General features: G+C 58.7%; 1 protein-coding gene across 1 annotated transcript; it reads left to right on the top strand.

Annotated features, from left to right (window-relative positions):
- The first annotated feature begins 859 nt into the window (after positions 1 to 859).
- On the top strand, positions 860 to 21,809 carry ARSG (arylsulfatase G). The gene is made up of 11 exons (XM_084218487.1): positions 860 to 1,596; positions 1,910 to 2,097; positions 2,919 to 2,966; positions 3,045 to 3,156; positions 3,771 to 3,911; positions 6,480 to 6,670; positions 7,536 to 7,616; positions 11,622 to 11,730; positions 16,329 to 16,449; positions 21,030 to 21,120; positions 21,400 to 21,809. The coding sequence occupies exons 1-11, from the start codon at positions 1,355 to 1,357 to the stop codon at positions 21,726 to 21,728; spliced, it is 1,653 nt and encodes a 550-aa protein (XP_084074613.1). The 5' UTR covers positions 860 to 1,354; the 3' UTR covers positions 21,729 to 21,809.
- Positions 21,810 to 21,978: the final 169 nt, after the last annotated feature.

The raw sequence follows: 21,978 nt of genomic DNA, 5'->3' as shown, positions 1-21,978 counted from the left end.
CTGCTTGGCTGTGTTGGCCATGCCGTGGGAGCTGCATCCTTTAAGCCATATTCCTGCCCCCAGGTTGCTGGTACCTCTGGGAACAGCTGGCTCCTGGCCATCCCAGCCCAGCACAGATGCCCACAGCCAGTGCAGAGCTCCTGGTGCAGGACCCAGCGGGATTTTGGCAGATCTCTGCAGCTCCATCCCCCTTTGGCCATAACTTTGTGTTCTAGACATCACATTCCACAGCTCCATCTGCTCTGTGGAGCTCTGCCACAGCTCCCTCTCTGCCATCGGTCCTTGGAGGCTTTGTCCTTGAACCTTTCCATCTCTGGAGGCCAAATCCTGCCCTAAGCAGCTGGATGTGCTTAATCCTGGCTGTTCCTGGGGGTTTTTGCCTTCTGGGTCTGCATGGATTCCTGCCTCCTCACCTCTGGGGCAGCTCCCTCCAGCAGCCGGGCTGTGCTCCCTGTTGTGGCACAGGTGGGGCAGAGGGAGCAGAACTAAATTCAGACAGTGAGCTTCAGACACTTGCCAGTTGTCACAAAAAAAGGCAGGGCCTGTATGAGCCCCTCAGGGGGAGAAAGCCCTTGGAAAGCAGGAGGGAGGAAGGGATGGCAGAGGCAGGGGATGGCAGGAGCAAAGAATGGCAGGAGCACAGGAAACCATCCCAGCCTGAGCAGTGGGTGCAGGAAAGGGGCATTTCTCTGCATTCCCAGTCCTTTCCAGCAGTTGAGCCATTGTGAACCAGGCAGCAGAACAGCTTCAAAGGCAAAGGCCTGGTGTGTGGAGAAGCTGCTTTGCCCCGGGCTGGCTTGCAGGAGCGCTCCCCTGTCTGACTATTTTGTTTCCCTTGCACAGGGGATGCTGTAACCAGGTGAAGGATGGACTGACAGAGCCCCTTCAGTTTCTTCTCCCCCCAAGGCTGAGGGGCTCAGCCTGCAGGGAAGGAGCCAGTTTTGGACACAAACATCTCTCTGGCTGCGGCGAGGGGAGAGGAGCTGCCGCGGATCGAACCTGCTCCTGGAGGGGAAAATACCACTTCGGTTTGGTGTCTAATTAGATATTTACCAGGAAGGAAGGAAAGATATAAATAGGGTGACAGTGACTTCAAAGGGTGTTTTTTGACTTCTAAGAATAACACCTTTGCTGGCGCCGGTTTCGGGAATATCGGCTGCGCCTGGGTGTGAAAGACGGAGGAGGTGCCGCAGCTCGGTCGGCAGCCAAGGGAGCAAACCCAGACCCCAGCCCCGCTCCAAACCCAGACCCCAGCCCTGCTCCAGCCCCACAGACCAGCTGAGGAAGGGACAGAGCCCCTGGAAAGCTCAGCTGCGTCCACAGGGACACAGCAGGGGCAGTTTGGGGAGGACTGATGGTGCTGCAGCGCGGGCAGGAGGGGACGTGTGGCACCATGGGGACCCCAGCCCTGTCCCCCTGGGCAGTGCTGCTGCTCACCCTGGTGCTGGTGGGGCTCTGGGCCCCCTGTGTGCTGAGCAGGCAGCCCAACTTCATTGTCATCCTGGCTGATGATGTGGGCTGGGGGGATCTGGGTGCCAACTGGGCAGAGACGAAGGAGACCCCGCATTTGGATCGGCTGGCTGCTGAAGGAACAAGGTAAAGTCTGTCCCCCTTCCCTGCCCTCACCCTGCACCCCTGGTTACTCTGCCCTGCAGCACAGGGGAGGGAGTTCAGCCCTGTGGGATGGCAGGTGAGGGAATTTTGTTGGTGTGGGTTTGGGTGCATGGGGAGGGCAGCCAGAGCCTGGCACCTTGGGGTGCAGGTCCATCCATCCCTGGTGGAGCCTTCACCTGCCGCTCCTCACCCTCATCCCCAGAGCAAAAAGAGGAGCGTCCAGGGGAGCAGGGAGGGGCAGGGCAGTGTTAGAGCCCACGGGGTCTCGTGAGCTGAAGGGTTTTTCCTTTTGCAGGTTCGTGGATTTCCACTCGGCTGCCTCCACCTGCTCCCCGTCCCGCGCCTCGCTGCTCACGGGGCGCCTGGGGGTGCGCAACGGCGTCACCCACAACTTCGCCATCTCCTCTCTCGGGGGGCTCCCCCTCAACGAGACCACCCTGGCCGAGGTGCTGAGGGGGGCTGGCTACAGCACGGGGGCTATAGGTAATGCCCAGAGTGCCAGGGGGTGCCCTCGCAGGGGGGATGCTGGGGGGAAATGCTGGCAGTGCAAGGGAAGTCTAAAGGATCACGTGAGAGAGATTTCACACATCCCCCCTGGATTTTGCAATGCCAGGCTTAAAATCTTCCTTTTCAACGGTGCTGCCGGAAATCCAGACTTCTCCATTGAATCTCTCAGTGCTTTTATCTCCCGAGGAATGTGCTGGGTGTTCCTTAGCAAACAGGGCTGGCTCTGCCATCCTGCATCCCACACCACGGGCGGTGCCGCTGGCCCGGTGGCTTTGGGCACCCTCCTGTCACTGTGGGTCCCCTTCAGCCTTCACAATCCCTTTGCATCAGCTTTGGGCACACTCCTGTCACTGTGGGTCCCCCTCAGCCTTCACAATCCCTTTGCATCTGCAGCTCCTGCTGTTGTGCTGGCAGAAAATCCCTCTGTTTCTCCATTCCCCCCCAGTTTTTGCAGTTCTCCCTCTTGGATCAGAGTGTTCAGTGGGAGCAAGCACGTGCTGGAGGTCAGAGGATGAAGCTGGGTTTAGGGAGGGGTGAGGAAGCCGTCTGCTCAGAACACAAACACATGAAAGAGCCTTTTAAGGCTGGAAACACTCACTTTGCACGGCCATGAGATACCTTATGCATTTTTTCTGGGTTTTCTGCAAAAATAGACGGCATTCTGGAATGGCAGCCAGCACAAACAAGGAACCTTTCTTGTAGCTTGATTAAAGCCCCCAGCGCTGCGGGCACCTTGGGGGTGAGGGCTGCTGGTGGCTGTGTCACCTCTGAGATGATGTTCTGTGGCTTCCACGCAGGCAAGTGGCACCTGGGACACCACGGCCGCCATCACCCCAACTCCCGTGGTAAGGGCTGTGCCAGCAGGGACGGGCTGAGGGTCCTGTGGCCACCCGGACCCTGCTGACCCCCTACCTTCCTCCCAGGCTTTGACTACTACTTTGGGATCCCCTACAGCCACGACATGGGCTGCACAGACACCCCTGGCTACAACCTGCCTCCCTGCCCGCCCTGCCCGCGGCACAGCCCCGCTGCCAGGTACGGCCACGGGGTTCCAGCGCTGGCACGGGGAGCTGGGTGTCTGCAGCAGTGTCCCCATCCTTGAGGGCGCCCTGGGCTGTGTCTGCAGCAGTGTCCCCATCCCTGAGGGCGCCCTGGGCTGTGTCTGCAGCAGCGTCCCCATCCTTGAGGGCACCCTGGGCTGTGTCTGCAGCAGTGTCCCCAGCCCTGAGGGCGCCCTGGGCTGTGTCTGCAGCAGTGTCCCCATCCTTGAGGGCACCCTGGGCTGTGTCTGCAGCAGTGTCCCCAGCCCTGAGAGTGCTCTGGGCTGTGTTTGCAGCAGCATCCCCAGCCCTGAGAGTGCTCTGGGCTGTGTCTGCAGCAGTGTCCCCAGCCCTGAGGGTGCCCTGGGCTGTGTCTGCAGCAGTGTCCCCAGCCCTGAGCGTGCCCTGGGCTGTGGTCACCTCCCCTCACGCTCTCTGCACCCAGTTTCCCCCTGCAGGGCATGGGCTGGGAGCCCCCCGTGCCATGGGGACATTGGCACCGCTCCCTTTGTTCTCCCTCCCTCCCTCCATCCCTTGGCTTTCTGGAAGCCAGGAGATCAGCCAGGCCCCGTGCCTGCTCTGTGACAAGCCTGGGGTGGCTCTTCCCAGCAGGGTGACGAGGAAGGACTGTTACCCAGAGGTTGCCCTGCCTCTCCTGGAGAACACCACCATCGTGCAGCAGCCCGTGGAGCTCGGCAGCCTGGCCAGGCGCTACGCGGAGGAGGCAGAGCGGTTCATCCAGAGGGCCAGGTGAGGGCCACCAGCTGTCCCCTGTCTGTCCCCTCCGCTAGGAGAGCTCCTGGGTCACTGCAGGACTCCTCTGCATCACGCTGGTGCAATGCCAGGAGGGGTGGGTGTCGCCCCGTGGCTCAGATTTGGGGTGTCCATGGCTTGGCTTCCTGCTGGAGGAGGCACTGGGGCTCTGCTGGTGTCCTCTGAAGGGGTTGTGTGTTTTAAAACCATCGTTTTTGAGGAAAGTCAAAGCCTTAGAGTGGGGCTGTGCCTGGGGATGGGAGAGAGGCAAACGCTGCCAGTCTGTCTATCCCTGCATCCCTGTGGATGAGGTGGCAATGGGGTGGTGGCGGTGCCTCCGTGGGTGTGAACAGCTGGCAGGGGCTGTCAACAGGCGCTGAGTGGTGCTCAGGGTGGGACCAGAACAGCACCCAGAGGTGTTTGAACACGCCCCGGTGTGAGATTGGATCCATTTTGAGGATAAAGCACTCGGAGATCGCTGGCATTCAGGATCTGCCTCCCCCAGCCTCAGAGCACGGGAGGTGCCCGGCTGTGTTTGTCCCCGAGGAGCGAAGTGGCTCCTCCGAATGAGGCCCCCGAGCCCTGCTGACGGGTTGTGTAATTTTAATCCCCATTATTGGCGGATTACGAGCTGTGACTTTGCAAAATGCCTCCCTGCAGAGTGAGGAGAGGAAGCGCTGCCGGGCAGCCCTGCCCGAGCCCATCCCCTGCCTGCATCCCGGGATAACGCAGGCGGGTCCTTGGGGCAAGGTTTGTGTAACAGAGGTGAATGAAGGGCTGGGCAGGGAGCAGCCCATGGGGAAATGGCTCTTTATAAACCTGGCTGCTGTTTTGTTGCATAAAACCTGTAGTTTGTCCCTTTGGGTACCAAGGATTGGCCGTGGGGTGGCTTGGCCACGTTTGGGATGCTGAGGGCGCCCAGGCTCTGGGCTGTGGGGCAGCACCAACCCCTTCTCCAGCCAAACCCCGAGCCCTCCGGGTTGCCAGGGTGCTCTGTGGCTGTGAAACGGAGTGTGTAAACTCCGGGTTAATAGAAAAAACCTTTAAACTCCCAGAAGTGTTTTGGGGTTATCTGTGTTCATGGAGAACAGGATTAGGCAGGTGCCTGCCTTTTCTTCCCTTCCCTTTGATGGCTTATTCCAGTTTTCCCCTGCCTGACTCATTCATTACAGGGCAACAAAAGAACACCGGATTTGCCATCTCGGTGTTTTTTTAACCAGTCAAGGTTGAGCAATTTGTGACAGTGAGACGTGGCACTGCTCGAGCACAAGCGAGCGTGGGAGCAAAAGTCAGGGACTGCTGTCTTCAGTTATTGATTAAACGTTTGCCTGATCTTCAGGACAATTCCGAGGTGTCTGTGTGGCAAACGAGAGGGATGTTCAGCTGAGCATCACAGCCACGGGTGGATCTGGCTGCTGGAGCCAGGGGAAGCAGCTTTCCCTGCTCCAGGGGCTCTGGCATCCCGTGGGAAGAGGTCTCACAGTGGCAATTTGCAAGGGGCACATGAGCTCTCCTGACCCCCACGTCCTGCAGGGACAGGCAGGGTGCCAGGGGGATACAGGGGAGATGGGTGTGAACACCATGGACACCCCGAATCTGAACCCCATGGCTCAGATTTGGGGTGTCCATGGCTTGGCTTCCTGCTGGAGAGGCACTTCTGGTGTCCTCTAAAGGGTTTTTAAAACCCTCGTTTTTGGGGAAAGTCGGGAGTGGGGATTTGGAGGAAACCCTTCATGGGGCTCCAGCGCCGTGGGGGGATGCAGCAGCTCAGGGCAGGATGGGGTTTACTCATTTTCCAGGCCAGGTGGGTGCCGGGCAGAGGAAGGAAGTGCCGACACACACGCGTTGGAAGGGCCCCAGAGCTGGCAGGAGGCGGCGATGGGGCCGGGCGCGTGGACGGCCGGGACGCGGCCCCGGGATCCGGCCCCTCCTCGCCGCTGGCCATCCCACCCTTCCCCTCCGAGGTCTCTGAGGAAGAGCAGGCCTCGTTGGAGCAGATAAATATAGCTGTAAACAAGCAAACAGGACGTGTCCCGCGCTGATGTGGGAGCGGGCGGGCGGCGGGGCAGCGCACGGCGGTGGACGTGCCGCGGGGCCGGTGGCACTGCCCGGGCTGTGCCCGGGGTGTGCGGGTGGCCTGCTGGGCCACATCCTCTGCCCACAGTGCCACGAGGCCAGGCACCTGCTGGGGAGGGGGAAACGGGCCAAAATGGACCCTCTGAGGAAGGGGAGGGGAGGAAGGTGTGTGGGTGCAGCAGCAGGGAGTGTTTGGCCACTGGAGATGGAGGAAGGGGCAAATCCACCCCAAATGGGGGCACAGCTGACAACAGGGGGGCAGTGGGGAGAGGTTTACGCAGGGGAGAAGTGGCTCAGCTCAGCCCAGCCTCCTCCCTGTGAGGAGAGGGGTGCCTGGAGCTGGGTGATGTACAGAGGGTGCTTTCCCCCCAAGGAGCTGCGGCTGAGGCAGGAGTGGAAGGGCTGCTGGTTTGTCTCCCCAGGCTCAGCAGTGCCACCACCCCAATGGCCTCCTGGAGGCTGAACACTCTCCCTCTGTCCCCTGTGCAGTGACAGAGGACGTCCCTTCTTCCTCTACCTGGCCCTGGCCCATATGCACGTCCCGCTGGTGCCGCCGCTGCCGCCCGCTCCGGGCAGGGGCCCCTACGGAGCCTCCCTGGCAGAGATGGATGCCCTGGTGGGACGGGTGAAGGAGGCGGCAGACAGCCTCGGGAAGGGCAGCACGCTGCTGTGGTTCACAGGTACTGCAGGAACGCTGCAGGGCCGGGGGTTGTGGGATTCTCTTCGAGGAGCAGAGAAAAGAATGATCGGAACAATTCTCATCTCATTCGCTGCTCCTGTGTTCTGCCAAAGGGGGGTGACACTGGGGACTGCACCTGGAGGTGGGGGCAGGACCTGTGCTTGTCCCCTGCCCTCGGTGTCCCCTGCCCTCGGTGTCCCCTGCCCTTGATGTCCTCTGCCCTCGGTGTCCCCTGCCCTCGGTGTCCCCTGCCCTCGGTGTCCCCTGCCCTCGGTGTCCCCTGCCCTCGATGTCCCCTTCCCTCGGTGTCCCCTTCCCTTGATGTCCACTGCCCTCAGTGTCCCCTGCCCTCGGTGTCCCCTGCCCTCGGTGTCCCCCGCCCTCGGTGCTCCCGCTGCTCTGTGGTCCCACCGTGGGGATGGGTGGGGGTCCCAGGCTGCTGCGGTCACTGAGCTGGCTGTGCCCACCCTGCCACCCCCCTCCGGCTGCGGGGCTGAAGTGCTGGGGCCGGGACTAATTAAACCGCAAATCCTCGTTCGTTAAGAAGCCCAAATCCGCTCTGTGTCGCTGAGCAGCCTCCCTAATGAGGATGTCTCGCTCCTGATGACAGGAACCGCTCGGTCGCTCATTAACGCCCAGAGCTGGTGGCACCGTGCCCCCCCTGCCCTGACCTGGCTGCCCTCCAGCCCCTGCAAACAAACTGCTAAAAACCAAAACCCATCAACCAGCTGCTCTTGCTCCTATGGGGAGGCACCACAGGGGAGGCAGAGCGGGATGGGAGGGTCACTTGTCCTTGCCTACCCCCCTGCTGTGGGTGTCCCCTGTGGTGCTGGTGTCTCTCATGGGGACATTTCTTTCTCTTGCAGGTGACAATGGCCCCTGGGCACAGAAGTGTGAGCTGGCAGGGCGCCTAGGGCCGTTCGTGGGTGCCTGGCAGAGGCAGAGAGGTAACCTGGCAGCGTGGGGGGGTCCCAGTCCCCGGGGGCACAGCGGGGGCTGCTCCACAAAGCCCTCACTGCCCACGAGGGGACACGGGCAGCGTTCCATCCATGCCAGCCTCTCCCCGGCTGCTGCGCTGGGCTTGAACACACCCCAGCACTATTTTATTTCTTTCAAACAGTCAAGTTGCCCCCAGAACTGCTGCGGGGGTGGGCTGGGGTCCCCATTACCCCAGAGCTTGGGGTGAGTGTGCTGGTTTGGAGATGGGATGTTGCTATCTGCCCCATCAGGGTCTCACAGCCCCCAGCCCCATCCTGCCCGGAGCAGAGCACCCACCACCCTCCCCACACCCCGGGACTTTGCTTTTCTTTCTCTCCACTGTTTTGTTGGGTTTTTATTTTGTTTTGTTTGGTTTTTTTTTTTACTCTTTCCTCCTTTTCCGGCCAAGCCATCTGCTTGGTGGGTTTATTTCTGCCGGGGCAGCCAGAAACATTCATGAGTCAGGCGTTTCCCACTTCTGCTTGTATTACGCGGTGTTAACGTGCCAGGCTCGGCTCGCCGTGCCCGGGGTCAGCACTGAGGGTCATCCTTCTCCTCTTCCTGACACCCTGGCCACGCCACCGTGGCCGTTCCCTGGACAAACAGCGCCGGCTCGGTCCCATTCCCAGAGCCCTTCCTTCTCCTGGCCCCGGGGATGGAATGGTAACCTTAATTTTCTAGTAAACAAACCCCGGGTTGCTGCTCTTGAGCAACCCCCGGTCACAAGCCCGAGCAGATGGTGCAGGAACTGTTCGGGAACAGGGCGAGCAGAACACAAACCACGGCCCCTTCCAGCCCCTCTGCCCCGCCGAGCCCCCGGCAGGGAGGGAGGGACGAGCCGGGGCTGGCAGAGCGCTCCGGGCTGGCTGCGAGCACCGCCCGCCAGGCTGGCTTCGGAAATCCCTGCGCTGCTGCCGGCGGGGTGCTCGCTAAGCCGGCCCGGGATGCCGGGCTGGGCTGGCACTGCCGGGGGATGCCAGGCTGGGCTGGCACTGCCTGGGGATGCCAGGCTGGGCTGGCACTGCCGGGGATGCCAGGCTGGACTGGGACTGCCCGGGCTACCAGGGCTGGGCTGGCACTGCCCCAGGATGCCAGGCTGGACTGGGACTGCCCCGGATGCCAGGCTGGGCTGGCACTGCCCGGGATGCTGGACTGGCACTGCCCCAGGATGCCATGGCTGGGCTGGCACCGCCAGGGATGCCAGGGCTGGGCTGGCACTGCCCGGGCTACCAGGGCTGGGCTGGCACTGCCCCAGGATGCCAGGCTGGGCTGGCACTGCCCCAGGATGCCAGGCTGGACTGGAGTGGCACTGCCCGGGGATGCCAGGCTGGGATGCTCAGCCTTCCCAGCCCGGGGGATTGTTCCTGAGCAGGGAGCAGCCCCCAAGGGGTGGGAGGGCAGAGGGAGACAGGCTACTCCCGGGCTGAAAACAAAACAAACCAAAAAACCCTATTTATTTCTGTATGTTTTCACGTGTTTCCATAAGTCTCTATACATTTCTATTAGTTTCTATGTTCCTATATGTTCCTATACATTCCTACAGGTTTCTATATGCTTCTAGCATGTTTCTATACATTTCCAACATGTTTCTATACATTTCCAAAATGTTTCTATACATTTCCAACATGTTCCTACATGTTTCTAGGTTTCTAACATGTTTCTATGCATTTCCAACATGTTTCTGCATGTTACTACATGTTTCTAAATGTTTCCAACATGTTTCTATAAGTTTCCACATGCTTTTCTATGTTTCTGCATGTTTCTATATGTTTCTGCAGGTTTCTATATGTTTCTAACATGTTTATATTTTTCTAACATGTTTCTATATGTTTCTACATGTTTATGTGTTTCTAACATGTTTCTATACCTTTCCAACACGTTTCCATGCATTTCCAACACATTTCTACAGGTTTTTATATGTTTCTAACATGTTTCTACTTGTTTCTCTACGTTTCCAACGTTTCTCCATGTTTCTACATGTTTATATGTTCCTAGCATGTTTCTATATGCTCCCAACATGTTTCTACATGCTTCTATATGTTTCTACATGTCCATGCAGGTTTCTATATGTTTCCAACATGTTTCTACATGCTTCAATACGTTTCTACATGTTTCTATATGTTTCCTGTAGCTCCATCTTTTGTTTTAGGGTCCAACCCTCAATCCCAGAGATGTTTTCCACTGATTTCAGGCAGTCACTGGAGCTGGGGGAGAGCAGCAGATCCGTGTGTGCTGCTCCTTTCCCTGTGCTTCCCACAGCCCCCAAAACTCCTCTCCCACCTTGGGGTCAAAAGTCCAGCAAGGGGAGGGACACTGGGAGAGAGAAAAACATGGAGGGGATGTGATGCTGGGCATGTTTTGAGGCAGGTTGGGGAAGTTCCAGACCCGGTGTCCCTGTGCTGGGGACCTGCTGTGTGTGTGGTGGGACCAAGGTTTTCATCCCACCACGGGAATGCACAGTTCAGCTTTCCTGGAAAGCCTGGAAAGTCCCCACAGCAGCAGGGCTGCATCATCCCCACTCTGCAGAAAATTCCCTGGTTGGGTTTGGGTGTTTCAGCCCTGTTTACTTCCCAAAGTGTTAATGTGACCTCATTGCCAGGCTGCTCTGACCTGACCAGAGGTGCTGGGGTGGCTTGGTCAGGAAATATCCGTCTGATGTCCTTCCAGAGACCCCTGACCATGCCTGGAAAAACCCTGCAAATGCATCCAGGAGGATGAGTTTTTTTCATTTATGTGCAGAGATGGGGCTTGATATTAATTGCTGTGGTTTCCTGGGGTTTCTGGGGGAAACACCAAAACTTTGGGTGGGGAATGGAAGAGATTGGGGATGCGCTCAGCCCGTGCCAGGGTGAGAAATCTTTTCCCTGGGCTGGTCCTTGTGGCACCTGTGGCACAAGGAAGCATTGCCTGGGGGCATGGATTAGCATCGGGCAGGGCTGGGGACAGCCAGGGGACAGCTCAGGGGACAGCTCAGGGGCTCTCTGGGCTGGGGACAGCTCAGGGGACAGCTCAGGGGCTCTCTGGGCAGGGCTGGGCACAGCTCAGGGGCTCTCTGGGCAGGGCTGGGGACACTCAGGGGACACTCAGGGGACAGCTCAGGGGCTCTCTGGGCAGGGCTGGGCACAGCTCAGGGGCTCTCTTGGCCGTGCCCCCAGGAAATGGCTCGGGGCGAGTGCCGTTGCCATGTGCACGCTGAAAGGCAGCGGCACAAAGGCTGCTCCTGGGAAGTTTGCTCTGTGAATCGCCTCGGGATTTTCTCTTTGCCCCATTCCCAACCCCTTCCCCCTCCAGCTGCCTGGGGCCCTTTGGGCTGCAGCCAAGGCAGAGGCTCTCCAAGCCCCTTCCAGCCCTTTTGATGCTCCGTGCTCTCATTTTGGGGCTCAGCACCCCGATTTTGGTGCTCAGCAGCCCAGCCCCACTGCTCAGCACTGCAGGTGGAGGAAGGGACTGGGCAGCTCCCCCGTGCCTCTCAAATCCAAGGGCAGGGCTGAGTGCTTTGGGTGCTGTCAGGGAAAGGATGGATCAGGTTCATTAACTGGCAGGAGGGTTATTAGCAGGATGGTGTTTTTAATGAGGCAGGTTTCCAGCAGATGGGGGAGGGGGGGCTGTTGGTGCTGAGCCCTGCAGGGGACAGAAGCCCCTGGAATAAATTCCTACATTTCCTGCCTGCTCCATTCTCTCACCTGGCATCAAAAGGGGATGGAAATGCAACGGCTCTGGCAGCTGCTGCATTTCTCATCACTCACTGGAGCAGAGAAACACAAACCAGTGCCCAGCTGAGACCCCTTTCTTTTCCCTTTCCCTTTGAAAAGCTCCTGTAGTTCTTCTCCCTTCCCTGGCCCAGTGACACCACCCTCCTTTGGGGTAACTTACACCATCTCTGCCTCTGAACAGCTCTTTTCCCAGGGGAACCCCAGGCTCAGGAGGTTTTCCAGCATCAGCAGCATGCTGAGCACTGCCCTGTTCTCCTGCAGGTGGGAGCTCAGCGAAGCAAACAACCTGGGAAGGAGGGCACAGGGTGCCAGCCCTGGTGTACTGGCCTGGCCGTGTCCCTGCCAGGAGGACGAGCCAGGCTCTCCTCAGGTAAGAGCCCCTCGGGGAGGGGGTGACCCCATTTGGAAGGAACCCCCCATCCCCACGCTGCCACCCAGGGCATCATCTGGATTTTGGCAGCAGCTGCCTGCTCTGGTTATGCCCTGCCTTGTGCCAGGCTGTACTTTTGTCCTCTCCCAAGGCTTGATGCCTCAGCTGAGAGGAGCTGAAAGGGCTTTTTGTGAGGCTGGAGGGCTGGAGCTCGCAGCCACCGCCGGGCTCCGTGTGCTCCTGGCCGCGGTGGCCGAGGGCTGCCGATAATTAAAAGATGACGATGTTCTCTGCGCCCGGCACGGAGCAGGCTCCGGCTCTGCGGTCTGCGGAGGGCTTTCTGTGGAGGAGGTGCGGTTGGGAGGGAGGTGGCGCTGGCAGTCGCTGCAGGAGGGCAAGGGGAGGGTCTGCACTGCCCCTCTCCCTGCAGCACCCGCACCCCTTCATGTGCCAGCTGCACCAATCCTTCCAGCCCTCCCGGGCAGCAGATGTGGGGCACAGCCTGGGGCAGGGCGGGGGAATTGTCCCTGTTCATCCCTGAGGGGTCCCCATGGTCAGGCTGGGGGGCTGGGGGGTTACTGGGAATGGGGATGTCCTGTCCTCTTTCATTCCTATTGGATTCCCACGGTGCTGGGGGTCAGGCTGAGTTTGGGGTTACTGGGAATGGGGTGCTCTGTCCCCTTTCATCCCTGAGGCACACAGGGTGATGGGGGTGAGGGGTTACTGGGCATTGGGATGAACTGTTCCCTTTCATCCCTGATGGGTCCCCACGGTGCTGGGAGTCAGGCTGGGGAGGCTGGGGGAGTTGTGGGAATTGGGATGACCTGTCCCCTTTCATCACTAATGGATTCCCATGGTTCTGGGGTCAGGCTGAGTTTGGGGTTACTGGGAATTGGGATGACCTGTCCCCTTTCATCCCTGATGGGTCCCCATGATGCTGGGGGTCAGGCTGGTGTCTTGTTGGATGTGGGGATGCCCTCTCCCTGTTCATCCCTGATGGTTCCCCAAGGTGCAGGGATCAGGCTGGGGGGGTTGGGGTTACTGGGAATTGGCATGCTTTGTCCCTTTTCATCCCTGATGGATCCCCACGGTACTGGGGTCAGGCTGAGTTTGGGGTTACTGGGAATTGGAATGTCCTGTCCCCTTTCATCCCTGAGGCACACAGGGTGGTGGGGCTGGGGGTTGCTGGGTGTTGGGATGTCCTGCCCCCTTTCATCCCTGATGGATCCCCACGGTGCTGTGGTCAGGCTGAGAAGGTTTGGGGTTACTGGGAATTGGGATGACCTGTTCCCATTCATCCCTGATGGATCCTCACAGTGCTGGGGGTCAGGCTGATGGCTTGTTGGATGTTGGGATGCCCTGTCCCCTTTCATCCCCGAGGCACACAGGGTGCTGGGGCTGAGGGGTTGCTGGGTGTTGGGAAAGAATGTCCCAGCTGCTGGAAGCAGGTCCTGACTGGTGGGCCCTGGGGCAGTGCTGGGTGTTTCCAAGGTCCCTGAGATGAGCTGGAGACACTCACTCGTTCCACAGCCCCAGGGCAGCTCTGGGAGCTGGGTGTTTGCAGGCAAGGGAAGCTCTGAGCCATAAGCTGAGTCACTGGTGTCTGGTGGAGGGGATGGGGAGCACGTAGCACCCGTGGCTTCACCTCCAAACCCCCCGGGCCGTGGGGCAGAGCTGCCAGCCCCTCGGGCAGCTGGGGCAGCATGTGCAGGATCAGCGCCCATCCCATCCCCCTGTCCCTGCCTCCAAGCCCAGGAATTCTGATTATCTCCTCGAAGATCTTATCTCCTGCATTTCCCAGCTCCAGTCTGGCAGGTTGGGCAGCTGGAAATCGAGAAATCCAGCAGAGGCAGGTGCAGCACTCCAGGTGCTTGGGGAGTGGCTCTGTAGCTCCCCAGGAGTCACATTCAGCTGGTGTCCCCCCCAGCAGAGGCTGGCACTGCCACGGGGCCGTGCCCAGAGGTGCAGGGTGGTGGTCTGGCATCAGGAGGGGGCACAGAACCAGCTTGGAGGGCTGTGAGGGATGGATCACGCTCAGGAAAGTGTCACCAGCCGTGGCCTGAGGTGGGACAGGGAATGTGGAGGGACACAGAGGGACACGGAGGTGCTCACAGGACTGGTGGCTTTTCTCTGTGCCTCCATCCCCTCGGGGACAGCCCCCAAAGACCAGCGGGTGCCACAGGGACATTGAAACCCCCCCAGCTGGGGAGGGGATGAAGCAGGAGGGGCTGGGAGCCCTGAGCACACAGAGGGACCTCGGCCAGGTGGGATCCCCGGGAGGGGTCAGGGCTGGGCAGGGCGAGGCCTCGCCCATCTGCAGGGATCTCCTCCTCCCCCGGGGTTATGGAAACACCTGGCTGGGGCACAGAGGCTGCTGGAGCTGCTCGGGACCTCGTGGCTCCGTGTGCTGCCTGGCCAGGGAGCGCAGGGTGAGCAGGGGTGAGCGTGCCCGCGGGCAGGGAGCTGCAGCCAGCACAGAAACGCTGATGCCTCGCCCCAGACCGGCACCTGCACGCTGGGCTCTGCACAAAACTGCCTCGTCTGCTTTTCTTAATTGTGCTTAATTGTCAGAGCCACCCACTGCGCTCCTGCCCTTCCCTGCCCCAACCCGAAGTAGGGCATGGAAGAAGTAGGTCAGGAGGGTGGTGAAGGAGGAGGTTGCACCATCCTGGCTGTGCTGGCAGCGTGGGGCTGGGCAGGTTGGCTGGGCTCTGGGCTGTGGGGAGAGCTCCTGCAGGCCAGGCAGGGCAGTGTGCTGTGCCCCGTGGTGCCCAGGGTGCTCAGCACCACGGCAGGGCAGCGTGCCCAGCCCGTCCCATTGTCCCACGGGCAGGAGCTGCTGTCCCTGGGCACTGCCAGGCCCTTCTCCTTGGTGTTCAGGAGGCAGCAGGATGCTGGAGTGGCTTGATGTGTCAAATCTCTCTTGCCAGGGCAGGGCTTGGCAGCGTGGCTTTCTCTTTCCCTCAAGTGCAGATGCCAGGATGTGCCCGCTGGTGCCTCTGCTTTGATGCCAGCTTTGACCAAATTCCCATTTTTCCTGCCCTTTTCCATGGGTTGCACCTGCCCATGGCTGGGGAAACCTCCAGCCACCTCTCCCAGCCCAGTGCTGCTTTCCAGAGGTCCCATCCACTGGGGCAGGGCTGCCTGGGACCATCCAGTGCATTGAGGTGGGAGCTGGATCCTGGGGGTGCTGGGCACCCCTGGCACCAGGGGCAGGCTGCCCAGGTGAGCTGCTGCTCTGGGGGTCCTGCTGTGCCCCCAGCAAGGTGCCTGCAGGGGCTGCAGTGCAGAGCCAGGATTTTCTGGGCGCCTCCCGGCTCCCAGCAGTGTTTGTTCTTATTTGTTCTCTCTGTCTCTTAGCAGCTAAATGAAAACTCCTTCACTGGGAGAGCCGGGGGCTGGTGAGCCCAGGGCTCTTTCCTCTCTCTGCTCACTCAGCTGCCACCACGCTCCAGGCAGGAGGCACCCAGGGGCAGGGCCGTGGTGGTGGCAGGACCGTGGTGACAAGGCCACAGTGGCAGGACCAGGGCAGCACCCTGGTGACCCCAGTTCCTGGTGCTTTTGCCTCCTGCAGCAATTTCCTTGTCCCAGCCAAGCCCCCTGAGCTGCTGGCATGGGGTTTGTAGCCAGAGGGGTGTGGGTTGAGCCCTGGCAGCAGTGCCAGCTGCCAGCTCCTGTGCCACAGCCTGGTCCCCAGGGCAGAGCTGTCATGTGCCACTTGGCCACTGTCCCCTGGGGCCACGGGACACCCTGGTGCAGGTGGTTCCTTTTAGAGGTCTGGGCTCACCTTGTGACTGCATCTGCGAGGGAGAGATGCTGGTGGTGGCTTTGGGGAGACAGAAACTTGTGCCCCCCAGGATGTGGAGGGTGAGGATTGGCCATGGGGGCTGTGAGCAGGACATTCCCATCCCGCTGGAGTCACGTCTGGACTCCTGTGGGACACGTGGCCAGAACAGGGGGAGCCTGTGCCCAGGCTGTGAAGGGCTGGGTGATCCCCATCCCACCCCATGCAGCTCCTGCACACCTCAGGATGTGCCAGGTGGGGACAGTCCTGTCTAGGGCACAGGCAGCAGGTGACAAAGCAGGGACTGTCCCTCTCTGCATCCCCAGGGAGCCAGAGGGACTTTGGGTCACCTGCCCCTTGCCCGTGTCCCTCTGTCCCGGGAAGGACCGAGGGGAGCCCTGGGTGCTCTGCTGTGGCTGTGGCTGTGCCAGGCTGGGGCTGGCACTGGGGAGGCTGATGGGCTCTCCTGTCCCATCCTGGCAGCTCATGCTGTGCCCTGAAACAGCCACTCTGCATTTCCTGGGCACCAGGAGCTGCCACCCCTGGGTGGCACTTTCTGCAGAGGGTGACTGACCTGCTGCCTTCCTACTGCCCAGGGGTTCAGTGCCCTGCTCCCCCAAGCCCCTGCCCCAGGGAGAGGCACCTCCTGACTGAATCTGGGGGTGGCAGGGACGTGAAGCCGGGGCCAGAGCTGGGTTCAGCCTTTTCAGTTCCTGGGAGCTCTCTTGGGAGGGATGTGGGGCACAGGTGAGGTTGGGGAGACCCTCTGTGGATCCTCACTCCTTGCTCTGATGACTGTCCCCTCTTTTCCCAGCATCCTGGACATCTTCCCCACACTGGTGGCCCTGGCTGGGGCAGCACTGCCCCCCAACAGGCGCTTTGATGGCCTGGATGTGTCCCCAGTTCTCTTTGGCTGGTCGGATGTGGGGCACAAGGTAAGGCAGAGCCACCCCTGCTGTCACCCCCCTCCTGACTGCAGGTAAAGCAGGTAAGTGGGTGGCTTGGTTCCAAAAGCCAGGGGTCTGCTGAGGAAGGCAGGAGCCCCCCCTGAAATGGAAAATGCAAACCTCCTCCCTCCGAATGATGATAATTTTGAAATTGAGGGGCTCTCAGGGAAAGGTACGGGAGTAGGAATAACAGTTCTTTATTAGGAAAAATATTAAAATTAAAAAGAAAATATAAAAATACAAATGCAGTATTACAAAACAACCCTGCCAGAGTGAGAGCAGTCCCTGTCCCTGTGTGTCAGGGTGGGGGCACAGCCCCATCCCAGGGGGGCTCAGCCCTCCTGCAGTGCCAGCTGTGGCTCTGCTGCAGCAGGATCCTGCACAAAGGGGGGAGTTTTCCTCTGCAGCTCCAGGGCTGCTGGAGATGGGCCTGCTCTCCCTCTGGGAATGCAGGGCAGGAGAAAGCTGCTCCTCTGGGAATGCAGGGGGCAAAGGCTGCTGGGGTGTCCCAACCCTCAGATTGGATCCAGGTAGGAATGCTTGGCTCCTCCCCTGGGCGGGGCATCTCCCCATGGGATGGTGGAATTGGATCAGCCCTGCAGGGACACTCACTGACCCAAAAGGGCTTTGGGTTCATGAAGATTGTTTTGTGCTTCGTTCACAAACCTGGGATCAGAGGTGGAAATGCCTGTGCCTGCAGCTTGGCACCTTCCTGTGCACCTCAGAGCTGGGTCTGTGACCCCAGGGACAGCAGCCCGGGGGTGCTCAGCCTTGTGGCAGCCTGCAGTGCCCAGCACAGCACCTGTCTGAGCCCAAAAGGAACATCAGTGTGGGCAAGGGCAGCTCCCAGGGCTTCAGACCTGGTTATGCCCTTTTATTTGTTGCACCACATCAAGACACAGCAAACCCCTCCTTCCCCCAGCTCCAGGGTGACAACATTCCATCAGGACAGCCCACCCCATATCCCACAGCTCCTTTCACCCCCAAAAACACAGTTTGCAGGACAAGCAGGAACCAACAAAAAAAAAAAAAAAAAAAAAAAGAAAAGAAAAGTGGCTTTAATAGCAGTCCCATGGATAAATCCTGATTTTGCTTTTAAAGTACACCCTCCTGCAAGCACCACGAGCCAGCTCCCAGCGGGATCCTGGATTTGCTCTCGGTGTCCATCAGGGGTTTGGTATTTGCTTTGTATTTATGGAACCCTCTGCTGAACTGGGAGATGGAGCAGGGAAGGGATGGGATGTGGCCAGCACGCTCTGCTCTGCTCTGCTCTGCTCTGCTCCTCGGGATTAACCCTGCTGGGAGCAGGGCACTGGGGCTGCTGGGAGCAATGGTTTGCTGGGAATGAGGCTTTCCTGGGATTGAAGTTTTCCTGGGAGCAATGATTTTCTGGGAATTAGGTTTTCCTGGGAGCAATGGTTTGCTGGGAGAGATGGTTTGCTGGGAGAGATGGTTTGCTGGGAGCAATGGTTTGCTGATAGTGGTGTTTTTTTGGGAATGATGGTTTTCTGGGAATGATGATTTGCTGGTAGTGGTGGTTTTTTGGGAATGATGGTTTGCTGGGAGCAATGGTTTACTGGGAATGAGGTTTTCCTGGGAGCAATGGTTTGCTGAGAGTAGTGGTTTGCTGATAATGGTGTTTCTTTGGGAATGATGGTTGGCTGATAGTGGTGGTTTTTTGGGAATGATGGTTGGCTGATAGTGGTGGTCTTTTGGGAATGATGGTTGGCTGATAGTGGTGTTTTTTTGGGAATGCTGGTTTGCTGATAGTGGTGGTTTTTTGGGAATGATGGTTGGCTGATAGTGGTGGGTTTTTGGGAATGATGGTTGGCTGATAGTGGTGGTTTTTGGGAATGATGGTTTGCTGGGTGTCAGGGTGCAGCCATTCCTGTGTGGGACTCCCCCCAAGGGGTGGGATAACCCTGCCATGGGGTGGGGTACCCCCAGAGGGCCCCACAGCCCCGTGGGGTGGGGGCAGCACCGTGTCCCCCTCCCTCCCTCCCTCCTGGCTCCTCGCCTCCCTGCCCCCGCCCGGGAGCGGCCGGCAGTGACCCCGGGCAGGGTTTCCCTTGACACAAATCCTCCTGAAAGCAGCTCCTTCGCTCACTCCAATGCCCAATTTCCACACTTTCCTAATTGGGGTCGCTGGAGCTCCCCGTGTGGGCTGTCCCAGTGTCCCAGCCTGTGCTTGCTGCTGGCACAGGCGGGAACGGGGCTGGGGTGACACCAAGGTCCTGCTGAGAGCAAGGGCTGTTGGCAGGAAAAATAAACCACATCCTCCAAAGAGCACCGAGGGTACCAGGGGCTGTAAATCCCTCTGTCCATCAGCTCAATGTGAATAGCCCAGAGCACCAAGTTCAAGCAATGAATTTTCAGGAGAGAAAAGGCTTTCCCACCCCGCCGCTTCTCTATTTTTCGTTTATTAAAATAATAGCCATGGATTAATGGAAGAGTTCCAGATCTGGGAATGTTCCTTGAATCAAAACAAGCTCCTTAATTATACAGTAAATTATAACAGATTTTCTAAGTGTGGGGTTTTAAGAGGTTTAGGAACGTGGTTGTTTGTAGGAAGGGAGATTTGAGTGCCCTTGGCAGCATCCCAGCTGTGCTGTTAAAGGTGTAGGCAAAGCTTTAAGGCTGGAGACAGATTAATTGGTTCAGTTCCTGGTCCCTTGGCTTCACAGGGCCTTGAATATTTGCTGATTCCTGCTTTGGAGCTCTTTTATCCTGCCCAAGGAGTGTCAGCAGAAGGGCACTCTGCAGCAGAGCTTCCTCCATGCGCCAGGCTCACCCTGCACCACCTCTTCCACTTTACACCCTTCTTATTTTCCCTCAAAAACACAAAGATCCAACCAAATTACAAAAGGTGATTTTTTAACAAATAATTTGCTTTACAACAGAGGGCAATAAGAGAAAAGTGAGATCATTTGGAGATCACCCCCTACCCTGAATCCTGGCATTTCTTGGATGTGGTTCCAACCAGTCCCATGTGAGATTGTGGCTACATCCAGACCAGGCAGCATGGGATGGACACCTCTGGGTGCCTGGGATCCCGGGAATGCTCTGCCAGGCAGTGTGGGATGGACATCTCTGGGTGCCTGGAATTCCCTGTGCCAGGCAGGGTGGGATGCACACCTCGGGGTGCCCGGGGTGCCTGGAATGCTGCCTGAGGAGCAGGGCTCTGTGCCGGGCACCTGCTCAGGCACTGCTGCACTCATCAGCTGTGAGTGCTGTTACTAAACTTGGCACTGCAGCTGCCTACAACTCCAGCAGATGTTTCTAATTTTTAGCACAGTGGAAATTTCTTGAATCACTTTTAAACTCAAATCCCAGGGAGGAAACCTCAAGTGACTCATCCCTCAGCGAAGGCACTGGCTCCGCGGCAGATGTTATCGGAGAGAGGAGCTGCTGGAGTGTCCAGCTCACTTGTCTCCTCACTCCCCAGCGCCAGAGCAGCCATCCTGTGTGGATCAAGTGTCCTAAATACCAAAAGGGAGAGATCTGACCCACTCCTCCCTCCTTGCCTCGCTGCTCACCCCGCTCCTGGCTGTTGTCAGGGAAGGGAGCCCTCGCACAGCGGGGTGAGTCAGGCAGACGGGAGCGATGTGGGAGTGATGTTCCAGCACCTCACCTTCCCCTCTGCTCCATGAGCTCACCCTCAGCTCGTGGCTGGCTGCTGGCTCCAGCCTGGGGCTCGGCTCCCTTGGATGTCCCCACTGCTGGCTGAGCTGTGAGCACCCAGCGAGGTGCTGGGTGCACCTGAGACCACCCTGGTTCCCAAATATAACTCAGGAATTTAGTGATGGGACAAGGGGGAATGGTTTCAGAGTAAAAGATGGGAGATTTAGATTGGGTGTTAGGAAGAAATTCTTAATTTTAAGGGTGGGGAGGCCCTGGCACAGGTTATTCCAAGAAGTTGTGTCTGCCCCATCCCTGGAAGTGTCCAAGGCCAGGTTGGATGGAGCTTGGAGCAACCCAGGACAGTGGAAAGTGTCCCTGCCCATGGCAGGCGGTGGCACTGGATGGGCTTTGGAGTCCCTTCCAACCCAAACCATTCTGTGATTTTATGATCATCTGCCCTGCTCTGCTGAAAGCCCCAGAGCCTTTGTGATCCCTTTCTTTCCATAGAACTGGGAGGTAAATTCAGAGGGTCCTGTGGGGCCAGGAAAGTCCAAGGGAGACGTTGGTGTTTCCTGGGGCCCTTCTCCCATCATCCCACTGTGGTGGTTTCAGTTTGAAACTGGGCAGAAACACCAATTTCATGCAGTGGTTTCGGTTCACCAACTTGAGATTTCCCAGCAATGCTCCAATTAATGTGGTGGGTTCAGTGTTGGCTAAATGCTCATGTACCCTTCAGAGTTATTTGCTCATTTTCTTGCTGTGGGACAGAATCAGGAGGAAGGCAAAGCAGCTTCAGCACTCACAGCTCTGCTGCTTGCTCAGAGTCCTGAATGATGGTTGTGAATGTGCTCAGGGATGGGATGTGGCTCATCTGGGGAGGGAGTGGATTTCATGGAGCAGGTTCTCCCTGCCATGGGCTGACAGGAACTCTGCTGTCCTTGCTGCAGGTTCTGCTGCACCCCAACAGCGGCGCAGCCGGGAAGGTGGGCGAGATCGAGGCGCTGCGGCTGGCCCAGTACAAGGCCTTCTACACCACAGGTACTGTGTCCCTGCCAGAGGGTCTCAAGTCCAGGAAAAGGCTTCTGGAGTTCTTAGCTCCCTGCAGATGCAGGTGAAAACCAACTCAGGTTAATTCAGCCAAGAGCAGACCCAAGGACGTGCTGAGCTGCGTCTGCAGGGCGGTGCTGCAGCCTGGGGTCGGTCTCAGGAACGCTGGGATGGGGTGGGAATGGGCCATCCTGGGTGGGTGGTGGGGAATACAGAAATGATCCCTGGACCTCTGTGACTCCAGGGTTTTTCTCCCATTTTCCTCCCTAGGAGGGGCCACAGCCTGTGATGGCAGCACTGGGCCGGCGCAGCAGCACCACCCACCCCTCATTTTCAACCTGGACCGTGACATCCAGGAGCAGGAGCCTCTGGATGTGACCTCCAGGGAGTACCAGGCAGTGCTGCCTGCCATCAGCAGGGCTTATGCCCAAGCCCTGCAGGACATTGCAGCAGACAATGTCTCAGTTGCAGATTATTCCCAGGATCCAGCTGCAATTCCCTGCTGCAACGTGCAGCACGTGGGCTGCCGGTGCCACGGGGCCCACGGAGCCACGCGGGATCCCCACGTGGAAAGCAGAACACCCTGGCTTTGTCTTTGAGCAAATAATTGCTCAGGCTGCTCCTTTCCCAAGGGGGGTGTCTGTGAACTGCAGGCTGGAGGTGGCCATGGAGAGGGATGGAGGCTGTGGTTCCCTTTGCTCCGTGCTGGGAAGAGGGAGGCGAGCTGGGTGTGGGTCTGGGGGAGCACACAGAGGGTCCCCTTTGGACCCTGGGCATGTGGGTTTTTTTCTAGGGCTCTTTATCTGGGAAAGAGACAGCTCTTGGATTAAAACTACCTTCTGTGAGAGC

Source organism: Fringilla coelebs (assembly GCF_963513975.1).
Source record: "Fringilla coelebs genome assembly, chromosome: 19".
Lineage (NCBI taxonomy): Eukaryota > Metazoa > Chordata > Aves > Passeriformes > Fringillidae > Fringilla > Fringilla coelebs.
This window is presented reverse-complemented; position numbering and strand designations above follow the sequence as displayed.

Bases quoted from the DNA above. Each gene is read 5' to 3' on its own strand.
- ARSG (XM_084218487.1), top strand. From the start codon at position 1,355: ATGGTGCTGCAGCGCGGGCAGGAGGGGACGTGTGGCACCATGGGGACC. The intron at 7,617-11,621 runs GTAACCTGGCAG...GTTCTCCTGCAG, and splicing joins TGCCTGGCAGAGGCAGAGAG to GTGGGAGCTCAGCGAAGCAA. The intron at 11,731-16,328 runs GTAAGAGCCCCT...CTCTTTTCCCAG, and splicing joins ACGAGCCAGGCTCTCCTCAG to CATCCTGGACATCTTCCCCA.